Below are 14,106 nucleotides of genomic sequence, written 5' to 3'. Positions count from 1 at the left end.
CCACTATTGTTTTTACATATTTTTTTTCTTATTGGAAGTGTATAAAAAAGGAGATACTACAGTATTTGCATCATACTGACACTTCATAACCACATGACCAAATTTGCCCCATTGACTCCCATTGTAACCACACATTTTTCATATACTGACATCATAATGCTTTTCCAATCAAACCTAATAGATCTAAGCCTCTACTTTCAAAATAAAGGAAAAATGTTCTTTAAAACTGTCCTTGTGTCAAAAATAAAAATGCATTAAATTCAATTCTGCTATGAATTAATGACACAGTCAAGGCTGTAATATTTTCATCACAAATGTTTCACTTTGGCCCTCATTTTTGGAAATACTGAATATTAAGTGTTTTTTCTGCTAATAAATTCGAGGTTCCAGGTTTATAAAAAAGTCAATAGAAACGTAAAAAGGGTTTGAAATGTACAATAAATTTTATATCTATGGATAGGTCAGAAGTTGTAGGTGGAAGTTTGGAGTACATTTTTATTGTACTTCTATCAGATGGACCGTTTGTGTACACAAGGAGTTTTTATTGGAGTGCACAAGGGTTAAGACACATGCATGTGTTTTCGAGGGATTCTGACCTGTGCTTCAGGGACTTGAACCTTCTCTGTTTTCTCCAACTCCTCCTTCAGATTTTTCTGCCTCACCGTTGCTTTTCCTGCAGTGTCGACTTCCTCCTGCTTCTTTGTCCGGTTGATTTGGCTGGACATGGAAATGGATGCCTGAGCAGTCTTTAAAGGAGCACTTTTGTTCATTTGATCTTCCTCTTCATCATCGTCTTCCTCGCCACCCTGGGTGTGCATCAGCATGTGCTGTTGCCTCCGTCTCTCCCTGAGCTGGGTCCAATCACTGAAGCCCTCGTCTTCCTCCACGGCCGAGGAGCCGTTTGGCTTCAGGCTTCTGTCATACCTGGAAATAAAAGAAGATATTCATCACCAGTTGTTGAATTATTTTTTATTTTATTTATTTATTTATTTATTTATTTATTTATTTATTTATCTCAAACATGAAAAAACAATATAAAGCAATCATTGCTCACATAAAAAGAACCCCAGTCCTGGTCCTACTTCCAAGCTATTTCACAAAGAACAAAAGAAATACGACATTTGAGCAAAAAAAAAATATATATATATATATGTACATATACACACACACAATGAAATAAACCTAAACATAAACAAAAACAAGCATTCATAGGCCTACCTATACTTACAACATCCACATGTCCACCTACCAATCAGATTCTAGTCCTCGCACTGATCTAATAAGGTTTAAAAAAAAAAAAAAAAAAGTATATGAAGACTGTTCCAAAGGGATATCCCACAAACTGAGATGCACATGTGTTTCAAAGTAGTCTGGAATTTTCTCTCTCTAAAGTTCAATTCCCCCCGCAAATCCTACTCCTCTTGTTTACTTGAAAAAAAATCATAATACATTTTTTTGGCCGTGTTCTGTAATGACCTTGATACCTAATTTGTGATGTTTTAAACTTAATCAAATCCATAAACTTAATTTCATTAGAATTTGGATTCTGTTTGCAAGGAAATGGCCCTAAAACTTCCTCTTGGCAAACATGGATCATATTATTGAGCAGTATGCATGCATGGCTCCATCAGACAGTATTTCAAAATCATTCACAGAAATTTGGGTAAAAGCGCTAATGGGATTTGATGGTGGGGAGTTTGTATGCAACCTTTTTTTTTCAGCAGGAAAATTATGCAATATTTCCAAAAATGAGGTCCAAAGTAAAAATATTTGTGATGAAAATGTTACAGCCTTGGCTTTGTCATTAATTGATAGTAGAATTTAATTAAATGCATTATTATTTTTTGACACAAGGACAGTTTGAAAGAAAAAAATATACTTGTACAACTTGTATATTTTGCAAGAAATATTATTATTAATATCATTATTGAAAAACCATTATGATATGTCAAGATTACAGTATATGAAAAATATGTGGTTACAATGGGAGCCAATGGGGAAGATTTGGTCACGTGGTTACTAAGTGTCAGTATGATGCATATCTATATATCTTATACACAAGACTTTGGAATTAAGCAAATAAACATGAAAAAACAATAGTGGCAAAATTCCATAAAACTAGCCTGTATTCCTGAGCAGAATATTGAGAGCCAAAGAAAGAAAAACACCCAAAATGTCACATTTGGTCACAAAGATGCTCCGAGGGTTAAATACATCAGGTCTGTGTGGTGTGCTAGGCCTAGTTAAAAGTCTTAGTATCATATTGGTTACACATGAAACTACCTCCTGCTCATTAAGAGGAATGAAAATGTTGTGTGGCTCTGTGTGCTGGCATGAAGGAATTCACTAAACATTCCTCAGGTGATTAGGATGCTGGATGTTCAACCCCTGTGCTCGGATCCTTAGGTTCGCATTTTAATCAGTCCAACAATGTACCCAAGCAAGCAAAACTTAATATTCCTATAGCACAGTTTGAATATTTGGCTGTAATTCAATGTGTTTCAATAAAATAAGCAATTAAATGTCATAAAATGTTAATAAATAAATTAATAAACACATAGATATCAGTTGACTTTGGGAATCATTAAAAGTCTGCTGTGGAAGGACCTCATGGTTTTAAGAAATATGTATAAATGATTGATATTATTTGTTTATCCTGCTTATGCTAATGTTATCTCTGTATAGCACACATGTTACTAACTGAGAACACACTCCTAGCATTTTGTACTACCTAAGGAGTTTCAAAGGTTTCCCTCATTCCCATATCGTCACATTCACCCTTTAACACAAAGCAACATTTGTTGAAGGAGTGTGATTCTCACTGCCTTGTCAAAGGTAAACTCATACCTGCCAAAGATGAAAAGAACAAATCAAGCCCTTTTTATTGGCTAACCCAGGACACCCAGGAGGGATTATTTTTGCTTGATTGGTCTCGGAAACGCGTTTGATCCCCGAGCCTGGGAAAGAGCTGTGTTGGCTTCTTTTAACATGCTTCTACTATAATGAGTAAAATTACTGCTGCAGAACTGAAACCCAACAACACAACATTGGCAAAACAACAAATAACGGATTATATCGGCTTCCTAAAATCTCTGATTCAATCAGTCTATTCCAGACTCGCTCCAGCACTTCTAATAAATAGGTCAGTTTTTCTCACACCTATAGTTGCTGACTGTTGTTCTCTGTTTTAGTAATAATCAGATGTTCAAGCCTTTTCAAACATTTCACACTACAACCTAAGTATGTATGATTCATTCTGATGTCGTATCCGGTCAATATATCGGTTAATACTCGCAATATTGGTATCATATTGGAAGTAAAAAAAAAGGAGGCACCCCTAGTAAACACTGAAATATCACAATAGACTCTTTAACAGTAATGCTGGTGTATTATAGATATGCTGCATTATAATGAAAAGGAAAATCATAGCCTACAACCACTACCAAATTACACTAATCAATACAACCAAATGGGCAGTGGTGGACTGACCATCTGACATCCCGGTGGGCTGTCGACCCGAATTGGGCCGGTCCTGTTTTTTATTTTTTTTTTATTGAAGAGTGAGTGGAGGCAGACATGGGAACAGGTGGCCAAAAATGGTCCAAAAGTGGCGAAAATGTGGCAAGAAAAGGGTGTAAAGTGACTAAAATGAGCCAAAAGCAGTAATGGCAAAGGGTAGCTTAAATAAGAAAAATATGGTAAACAATAGTGAAAAGGGCAAAATGTGGAACAAAAAGAGGCAAAATGTAGGGAAAAATTAAACAAGTGGTATTTATTGGACAAAAGTTAGCTTATTTGGATGAAAAGAGGACAAAAAAATTAAAGAAAGGACAAAAATTGGATGGAAGTGTAAAAAAGAACTAGCAAAAATAAACAAAAAAATCGGGAGAAATAATATATTTATTGGCAAAAGGTAGCTAAAGTCTGAAAAAAGTGTTTGGAAAAGGAACAAAAATAGGACAAAATAAGTTGCAAAATGGAAAAGGGCAGTAAGGGGTTAAAGTTTTCCCTTTTAAGGTTTTCTAGAAGAATAATAATTAAAATCAAGACATAAAGAGCCACATGTTGAGCATCACTGACTTAATAATGGCTTCTAAACATGCCCACTCCTGCCAATGGGTAGGGCTTTTGTAACGTTATAAGTAAAAGTGATAATGTTGGTTCATTCTTCTCTTTAAACTAATGCACAGACAGCCTGTGCTTGCCTTAGCATTCATGATTAGCAATAGTCAGGGACACAATCCAAATACCTGACAGAAGTCAAAGATAAAGAGAGATTGGCTTTACAGTCTGTGAACAGCTAAACTGAATTTCCAGGGGGTAAGAAAATAATTTCAAAACGACCAAGACCACCTGACTGCATCGGAGCGCACTGTGCTGAAAGCCTGCTTTGATTACAGACACAAAGTCACCACAGCCTGAAACCACCTGAGCCTGCGACATGATGGAGGACGCGGCGCAAGCTGTAATCATGGCTGAAATTAAAAGTTGGATGAGACGCCACAGGCCTTAACACAGTAGTAGGTTTTCGTGCTGAGAGGCTCGGTAGTAAACATTCTTTGGGGTTTGTGTAATGAGAATGCAGCTGCATGTTTGCCTTCACATCGCTGCGACAAGAGGTTTTCCCAATGGAAACACTTTTTTACGTACACACACCGTGAAAGCCTAACATGCGGTGGGGTGAGATCACAGCTGGAAACATGACGACAAACTGTTTAAACTGCCAGGAATTACAGAAAACATGCAACAGCACATTTAGCAGCCTAAACAGGAAGCCAAAGAAAATGAAAAATGGTCTGCACTAAGTAATGTCAATGGGTTCCCATGATGATATGGACAAGGAATTCATCCACATTAAAAGCATAGGGACACGCTTAGTTTTATGATGCATTCTATAAAGTTTAGATGTCGTCTGCAAACATGTTTGTTTACTCAGATAATGTTCATGACTGAAATAATGAGGCAAATGAAACCACTGTCACATGATGCTGATTATGTCACATGATGTCTTGGCCTTTTGATGCCCACAGGGCCTCAGAGTCCCTGCTGGTTCAGAACTTACATGTGTTGTTCACTGTCAGGAGAGGGCTCTCTAGGGGCGGAGCCACTGTCCCTTCGCTGCAGAGACTCTCGAGCCCGTCTGCGTCGCTCCCTCTCCACCTCCTCAGCATCCTCGATGCTGCGCTGAGCCGTCAGCCTGAAGGAAGGACACAAGTTCCAGACCAGGTCAAGGACAAAAAAATGCTAGATTTATCAAGAGGGAATCTGTAAAAAGCTGATGGTCAAGTTGCTTGACTGAAAATGTACCCCAAAGATTCCCCAACTCTGTATTACACGTTCTGGAGTTAGACTGGGTTGGTTTTGCTTAGTTCATACAGTAATTGAGGGTACCAATAAAATGCCAGTGCCAATGACAACAGCAAGAAACAGGTCCAATATTTTGCAATAATGCAAATATCCAATTGTTCTAAGAACCCCTACTACACAGTATTTGAGGTTTATTTTCCCAAACTCGCCTGTTTTCTGTAGTTTTAGCCCTTTGAAAACTGAAAAGTCACTTTCAGGCCGTTCTTAAAAACAGGCTGTTTTTTGGTCCTTCAAGCAAATGTAGGCGTAAACTCTGACAGCAGAGAAAGTCCATTTATGGTGATTGTCCATTGTTTCGTCGAACCGCTGCGTCGCATTTGGTCACAAAGACGTCAGATGTTAATAATAATGTTGGGGATGTGCTCTCATGTTGAAATAACTCTGTATTGTGAAGCAGCACTTATTTGCACTGAATTACAGGGCTTTACATAGAATAGTGAGCTATTGTAGACTTAACATGTAAGGTTATAATTAGATGATTTCAATAATAATAGGTTTCGATCTAAAGTGGGCCGGTCTGAGGCAGCTTTGATAGTGAAGGAGGTCATAATAAGACTAGCAGAAACTAACACAGATGTTACAAGTAATAAATCAACAGAAGGAAGCTATGGATACATCAGATGGACGTCACACAGCTGAAAAAGGTCATTCATAAGCTCCACACCCGGCAACTTTTGCTTTCATTGAAACTCTTGTCTGTTTTTTTATGTCCCACTTAGACAGAGGATGATTGTTACACCCTCAGGTCTCTTCTTACCCTTCCTGAGGGCGAGCGAGGATGGACAGAGAGGTGAAGAGGTGACGGCACAGCTGGATGAGGGTGAGCTGGGTGTTTCACTGTGGATGTGACCCACACAGATTTGAGCTGGGTGGTGAAGGTGAAGGAAATGAAGGGTGAGACATGTCAGTGTAAGAAAAGCTGCAATAACTGTATCACAGCCGCACGGGGACATTGATAGAGACCAGAGTCATTGTTAAAGTGAGTGATGTTAATAAATACAGTGTTTATTACAATCTTTATGCTTGTATTGAATGCAGAATTGGGCAAATGATCAAATATGTTATAGATGATACATATATCACCTTTGGGTTCAGGCAAAAACGTAGAGCTCTAATTGCTTTAAAAATAAGATAGACCTTTATTTATCCCATTCATCCCAAAAAGTGGTTTTTCAAGAACTTTATCCAATCCAAAGAGGAATGTCAAAGTGTATCAAACTAACACAAGCTGCATCTCCATTATCCTTGGAAATGTGCAAAATCTAAGTAGTGCAATAAAAACTGGTATTGGAAGCATCAGAATTTTGAAAAAACACTCAAATATCGCTAAAAAGTTTTTATGCTTTCATGAGGAAGAATTGCAGACGTTTCAATATTGAAATGCGTCACAAAAGTGCAATGGAAGCACTTTATACAAATACACGTCACAGAATGTGACATACTGGGTGACATGACCACTTCTCTACAAAAAAAACATGGCACGGTATGTGTAAACAGAAGGGGACACCGGGACATTTCTTTGCTTTATGCTTAAAAATGATCACTACCACATTAGACGTAAAACAACAAAGGAATACAGAGTGTAATAAGGAGATTCCGTCTTTCTGCAGCAAAGTCTCCCGGGATGCGATATCACGGGAGTTTTGAGGCTCCTTCCCAAAACAACCTTCAATGCAAACATGTTCAAAGGGAAATTATACTTTGTCGACATTTAGAAACATTGCTTTTATTTTGCGAAAATCTATAACGGAAACACAGCTACAGTCTGATTTCTAATAAGCCAAACCAATACATTATGGCACTTCCACATATAAACGGAGATATAAATGACCTATAACACTGAAGCTCCATCTAGTGGTATGCCAAATTCATTTTATTTGATTAATTATCTAAAGGGGAGGTATGATGAAAAAAATCACTTTCTAATGGTTTTGCTACAGTGATATACATCCCTTTAGCCTCATTCAGAGGGCCAACGTAGAAAAAGTTGTTTCCTCCCTCCCTTGTTATTCCACATTTTGTCAAAAGTCAGCTCAAAAGGGGCGAGTTCGATTACGCCCGGCAGTTGACGTCACCTGCCGAAACTCCTCCTACTGACATTCCTCTCTACTCCTAACATGGACATAACACACGCCTCCCACAGTGTTTTATGTTCCTATATTTAAACACAGTGTTACTGTTCAAACTGTGTGTAATGTTACAGTGGCCAATAATATTAAATATACTTGTTAAATAAAACCTCTGTCTTGTTTTTAATGAATACTTAGGCCTACTACGCTACTGTATTTTAAAGCTGGTCATTATAGTGGTACTTGGAGAGTTAAGTATTTTCTGAGGTGGTACTTGGTGAAAAAAGTTTGAGAGCCATTGACCTATAATATCCAAGCAGTGTGGCTAAGTTAGCACCTTAGTCGCTCTATATTTTGTGACTTTTCAGAACCCTTTATTTTCTAAAAAGTGAAATAATATACAAATCTACCAATTTTCCATTAGAGCCATAAATCTGTCTGTTTACAGCTTCCAACAGCCACACAGAATGAATCCTTCTTGGTACATCTGGAGGACAGGGAGTGTGAGTGTTGAGCTGGACAACGTGCTGACAGCTTTGGTAAAAACTCACCCAGCAAACCCTCTCCGCCCTGCCCTATCATTACTTTTCCTTTTGCTAATCAGTGCTGTGAAAACCTCTCATACGTGGCAATGAAACAATAACCTTCTGTTTTAAGCTTGGTTATTAAAGTGATTAAAGAGCTGAAGTCATTTCCCTTCCTCTAATGTGGTATACCTTCTCCAACACAATGGGAACCCAGTAAGCCTCCCAGCTTTGAGTTGAGTCCTGTGACAACAGGTGACAACAGGGACAAGACTGAACATGCAGCATGTTTGCTTCAGTGGGTGGGCTTTTGAAACCCAGAGGTCAGCGTGAACAACAGGATCAGCACTCACAATGAGTCATCTCAGCTCAGCTAAGAGTCCATGTGTGTTTGGGAAACTAAAGAGAAGTTATAATTCTTGTCATGTCTTTTGTTTAGGAGACTAAAAATTGGCATTAAAATCAAAGAAATGTCTCACACTAATGATGATCAAAGTCTAAGAACTCAGGCCAGGAGAAAAGAAATGGAGACACGATGAATTGCTTTTGTCTAGCGTCAGAAAAAAGCTCTGATTTTCTCCCCGTGGCAGTTTAACAGACACCTATGCTGCTGCTGCTACCAACCAAGGAAATATAAGATCATAATGGTGCAAGAAAAACTTCTGTTTATTAACTTCATCAGACTTTTGTGTGACTGAGAGATGCAAACGTAGGTCGTAAACAAATACTTTTTCTCCTCGCAGGATATCACAGTGACATCAGTGGTTTAAGTGGGCCGGAACGCACCGTCCTGGCACTTCTCCAAGCGCCAAGAACGTACTTTCAACGTTCTGGTACGCTCACCAGCGCATCTGTTTTAATCCTTCAAATAGCTGCTCCGCCGCTTATCAGAGCGCATCAGCCTTCACAGTGCGATGTACAGTAGGTACCAAATGTGTCCGGGCATCCAAATTAGTCTGGGGTCCGGCGCGCATGCCCAAAACACATTCGGTGAGTCTATTTCACGGCAGTTTGTGTACTATTTAAAGGGTTAAAACCCTGCTTTTTAAAAATAATTAGAAGTTCATGAATTCCGATTTATTTTTATTTTTATTCTTATTTTCTGTTTGGTTTTTGATAGTGAATTTTGTGTCTTGTGTTTTAATTGTTTTTTTTTTTTTATATTATTATTATTTTTAATTAAAAACACCACAAAACACATATTTACTAATAAAATATTTAATAAAAGTCGTATGGTCGGTTTTCAAATATCACATCTCAGCAGCTCTGTTGCAAAAATTGCGAGTGAAGGAAGTGACGTAGGGTTAGAGCGAGAGTCACGTCCTTACGACAATCAAAAACTAGACAGAAACGTATTATAAAAAGCAAAGGAAATGTAACTGTTCTCATTTGGACTATTTAAAATCTATATACATAAAAATCCTGCTCATCATAAGTAAGGATTTGAGCCAAGTTAGTCCCTTTCCTTTTGGGTCTTGGGGATCATGCTGCAGGAGGTTGTGTTCATTAACAGTGCATACTCTGTCTGACTCCATCCAGCTTCCTGTTACTCATATACAAAATATTAAAGATCTTTTGTTGTATACGTGGTCTGTTAACTGCTGGAGAGGTCAAATTCAACCTAATTTGAACGAGCGATCTTTGTGTCAAGAGGCGAGCTTATTTAGGGTTGAGCTATACATGTGGAAATTAACCTTTTGTGCAGGATTGACTCATGCCTGTACCTTTTTTGAGCCACTTAAAGCACTAAGTAACATTTACCACATGAATAGATGTGTCAGTCAGTGATTTACCTCAATGAGCAAAATGTCAAATGTCATTCAAAAAACGATTTACCAATATCAGGAGAAAACTACCCGAGGCATGGTGATACAGCTGCTTAGCCAGACTGGTTTCCTCTTCACAAAAATAACAAGCTTTGCAAAACCGACATGAAGATAAACAATCAAAACACACTTAAATAAATAAACTAAGCTAACACCGCCGCTACACGCAATCCACTTTCCATTCAACAGTTGAATGAAAGAGAAATCCGGAAACGTATCAAATCAGCTGGATTACTTAAAAGGCCCGAGGCGTCCAGATGTGAACAAAGACGGTGGGAAGATGTTTAAGAGATGAAGTCAGTGCTGTACTGAAACAAGTCGGGACAGTGAAAAGCACTGATTCATGCACAACAACAGAGAGAAGTCACCAGATGGGCTGTAAAGAGGTACTGGAGGGCCGTACGTGCACAGAGTACAGGAGAACACTCACTCAGTCACTTAGACAACGATTGTGTTGTTGCTTCCTTTGTTACTTGTTTCCGAGCGATGCTTTGGGATTGTTCATGTTTAGAGTTTTCAGTTACAAGCCCTAAACTCAACAATTGTTCAACAATTGATGGCTCTGGAGCACATGCAACTCTTTTGGCTTCACCGCTGTGGCTCTTCTCAGTCTTTCCGTTTACACAGCCCTTCAACTTTATTGAATAATGACACATTTTTTTCCACTTTTGACGAATCATCGTGTCCCAATAGAGTAACACTTGCCTCATTCTGAGACTGGAAAACCATGCACAATGTCAAGTATTTGAATTTGAAATACTTAAGTATTCTCAGGGGGAAATTTGTGTTTTTAGGGACATGCTTCACACACACATAGATCTGAATCACACACATGCACAAACAGGACCTGTGGACATGCATTAATGGAGTGATATCAGAGTGGGGCTGCTTTTATCATGAAGGGAGCGCACCAGAGCAGTGTTGGGGTTCTTGGCAGTGCTCAAGAAGTTCCCCGGTTCCCAACCCGTGTTCCTACGAATGCAGCTACTGCCACCTTTTAAGTATTCTATCTAACTTTAGAGTAACTTGCACAGCGATGAAAGCTATATTATCTCTAATGATATGATTAGGAAAGTAAAGTATATGTAGAAGATGAAAAGTGCAAAAGAAATGATTTCTCCGCTTTTAAATCTAATGTGTGTGTTTTCATTATTTATTATCATTAAATATGAGTAGGGCGATATACAATACGGTACATGGCAATGCTTTCACGAGATTGATACGTTATTTTAAAAGAAAAAAAGTTAAAAAAAAACTTTTTTATTTTATTGATTTGTTTGATTATCAAATTAAAATATGTTGAACTTTAAACTCTGTGTGAGCTTATCAACTTTCAAACTGAATTAAGAAAAAAACGTTTTCTTTTTCCACTATACAACAATGTTGATCTGACAAAAGCCTAGAACAGATTATTAAATAATATCTTAACCGTTCGTGTCAGTATTCATCTAAGCTCTTCCACAAAGAGAGGTTGATTTTCTGTTTTCATCACTTTTTTTGTTCAAATGAACATGTACATGAATTCAATACTTTTCTGTCTGGTCTCTAAAACCACCACAACATCCTCACATTGTTTCAATACAGCTCTTAAGTCTGGACTGTATTTTATGTACAGGTTTCAGCATAAAAATATCACAATTAAATTGAACTTTATACCAATGAACCTGCTTAATTCTGAATAAGATCAATGAGTGAATACACACAGCTGAGAATAGAAGGAAGAACAACTACCACTACGCTACTTGGCTTTAGAGCCAATGCTTTGTGTCCTCTGCTTCGCCTTCGGGCCAAGCCGACATATTTGGCACTGACTTTATTTGTGTTGGCATCTTTTCTTTGAAAATGATGATTTATTGTTGTTTGTAATTAACTTCATTTGCTTGGATAAAACCCCAGTTGTTCACACATGGCAGGAGGTGTTATCTGTACCGTAATTTACAGACTACTTTTTTCTCACACATTGAACCCTGCGGTTTAAACTATGACGTGGCTAGATTGTGGGTTTTTCCTGGTTTTATAAGCTTCATGTCATCACAAAATTGAGCTACAGTATGTTAGGCTGCAGTATTTGTGTGGATTTTTTTTAGAAAATTGCTAAATTATTGCAATGCGGCCAATAAAACAGTGGAAATGACGTGTTTCCCAGAGTATTTGCCAAAGTAATTACCTGTGGCACTACCGCGCAGGGTTTGTATACAGATGTCTTCACTCATTGTGTCTGCACTCTCTCATTCAGAAGGAATCCTTTTAATAAATGCCATGTCATGGCTGTTGTATTTGGTGCTGTGTGAATAAGACGCAATGGAAAGTTTGAAAAGTTAGAAACGTGAGGACATTGTGTGTCTCAGCAGAAACCACTGATCTCTGGAGTCTGGGAATCCTCCAGGTTGGTTTGCACACTGGCTTTAAAGTAAAGTGAGAAGGAAAAGCTGACAATAGGAAAGAAGGGCAGGAGCACATGTTGGTTTTCAATTAGCAGAAAGAGCCAAGACTAAATCCCTCGCGCTGATAAGAAACGTGGATTGAAAGCTTTCAAAATCCCCTTTTAATCCACATTTAGATAATAGCAAACTCTTTATAACAGAAATATGTAACTTCCTGTATGAGAACAATAACAATCTGTCAAATCCATCATTCGAATCCCTGCATGGAAAACTATGAAAGCAGTGTAAAATTTACTTTACGGTCACATTTTGTCATTGCTTTCTAACAGAGAGATTGGGTTTTACAGTTTGTCACAATCTGGGGTTTGATATGTTTTTATCTTATTTTTATTGTTTATCTTCAGTTTGTTCCAATGGCTCAATTTATTTTGTTTAAGCTTAGTTGGTTAAATGGCATGTTTATTTTGGTGTAAAGCTCAGGTACTCATGGTCAGTGGTGGGGTTGTCCTGCATGAGGACTAACATGCTCGTCAATAAAAGAGCAGGTTACAAATAATTTGCCTTGCCTCTCCTTGGGCAGAGATCGACCTTCAGAAGGACAAAGATGCCCCACCGATTTTTGGCACCGATATTTAAGGCTCACGTTCAAGGTTTTTGAAACCAATTTCATGCAGGCAATAAAAAGTCTCATTAGATAAACAAAAGAAGCATTGAACATTGCATTTTATTAGTTCTTCAGTGTTTGTTAATTATAGAAAGTGTTTATTTGTACGGTTGTCATATGGACAACCCTCAGTGATATTGGTACGGTTACCGAGTACGTAGCGTCTTAGGGTTAGGGTTAGGGTATTACACAATATCGTAACAACTTTTAGGGTTAGGAATTGGTTTAGGGTAAGGTTTAGTCTTAGTCACGTGACCTAAACTGACCAAAAACTGACCTATCACATGACCTAAAATGGCCAAATAGGGGTGCTGCATACGGATAGGGTTAGGGTTGTAATAAAAGCGATTTCCCCCTGGGATTAATAAAGGAATTCTGATTCTGATTCTGATTTTGGGTTTTTTTTTTTTTTTGTGCAAATGAACAGCTCTATTGATGAATACAGTTCAGTTAGTTAACTCAGACTTATTACATTTATTTACAGTTCTTTGTTCATTCTGTGATTTCATATGTTTGATGTGGTTTCATTAAACAAAAACCTAAATGTTATGGTAGTTAATGAAACACCACATTGTAATTCAGATGTATACAGTACTATATAAACATGTAACAGATTGTACATCAGTGTTTTTTATTTTTAATTATGATGAGGAAAATTCTGTTGGACATTTTTAATTTCTCTCACTCAATATTTTTTTATACAAATCCTTCAGTACTTTTGGCTAAGTAATGTTTTTGAAAGAACAATGTTTTTACTCGTATTAGAGTAGTTTATCTGGTCTCTCACAGGTGAAGCCCATCTCCCTGATTGCCTTTGCTCACTATTTAAGAAGTGCTTGGACATGGTTTGTCTGTGTCTTGCTGAAGCATAGTTGGGCCCTTGACAGACATAAACTGGGATTAAAACACCAAGCTTCCTTCTAATCTGAGGATAAACAATTCTCCAACATGGGCCACAAAATCACAAATTTTTTAGGGAAAACATCTTAAAGGGCCCATGTTAAGCTAAATCAACTTTTCTGTGCTTTAAACATGATAAAGTGCTATTAGGGCTTCATACACATGTCCAAAGTGTTTTATTCATTGATTCCCTCAATCGTTAGTTAGAGGGTGATTTGCTCCTTTCTTACTGCAGGGTGAGCCCATACACCTCGCTCCAATTTGATGACGCGTTCACACTTTGGTGACAAATTTGACACGGCACTGAGCTGGAAAAGCCACGCCTCCAGGAAGCTCTCTGCTGTGATTGACATGTAAACAGACACGCCCACA

At 38.0% G+C, this 14,106-nt stretch overlaps 1 protein-coding gene across 1 annotated transcript in view; it reads right to left on the bottom strand.

Moving 5' to 3' along the window:
- Positions 1-14,106, bottom strand: part of lsp1a (lymphocyte specific protein 1 a) — a 40,990-nt gene that overhangs the window by 21,755 nt on the left and 5,129 nt on the right. Inside the window, exons 2-3 of the mRNA XM_028449358.1 lie at positions 5,063-5,197; positions 597-924 (exon numbers count right to left, since the gene is read on the bottom strand). Of these exons, the coding sequence (XP_028305159.1) occupies positions 597-924; positions 5,063-5,197 (463 nt within the window). The remainder of the gene's footprint in view (positions 1-596; positions 925-5,062; positions 5,198-14,106) is intronic.

Source organism: Gouania willdenowi, chromosome 6, assembly GCF_900634775.1.
Source record: "Gouania willdenowi chromosome 6, fGouWil2.1, whole genome shotgun sequence".
NCBI lineage: Eukaryota > Metazoa > Chordata > Actinopteri > Blenniiformes > Gobiesocidae > Gouania > Gouania willdenowi.
Note: the sequence above shows the minus strand (reverse complement) of the source record. Positions and strands in the feature narration are given on the sequence as shown.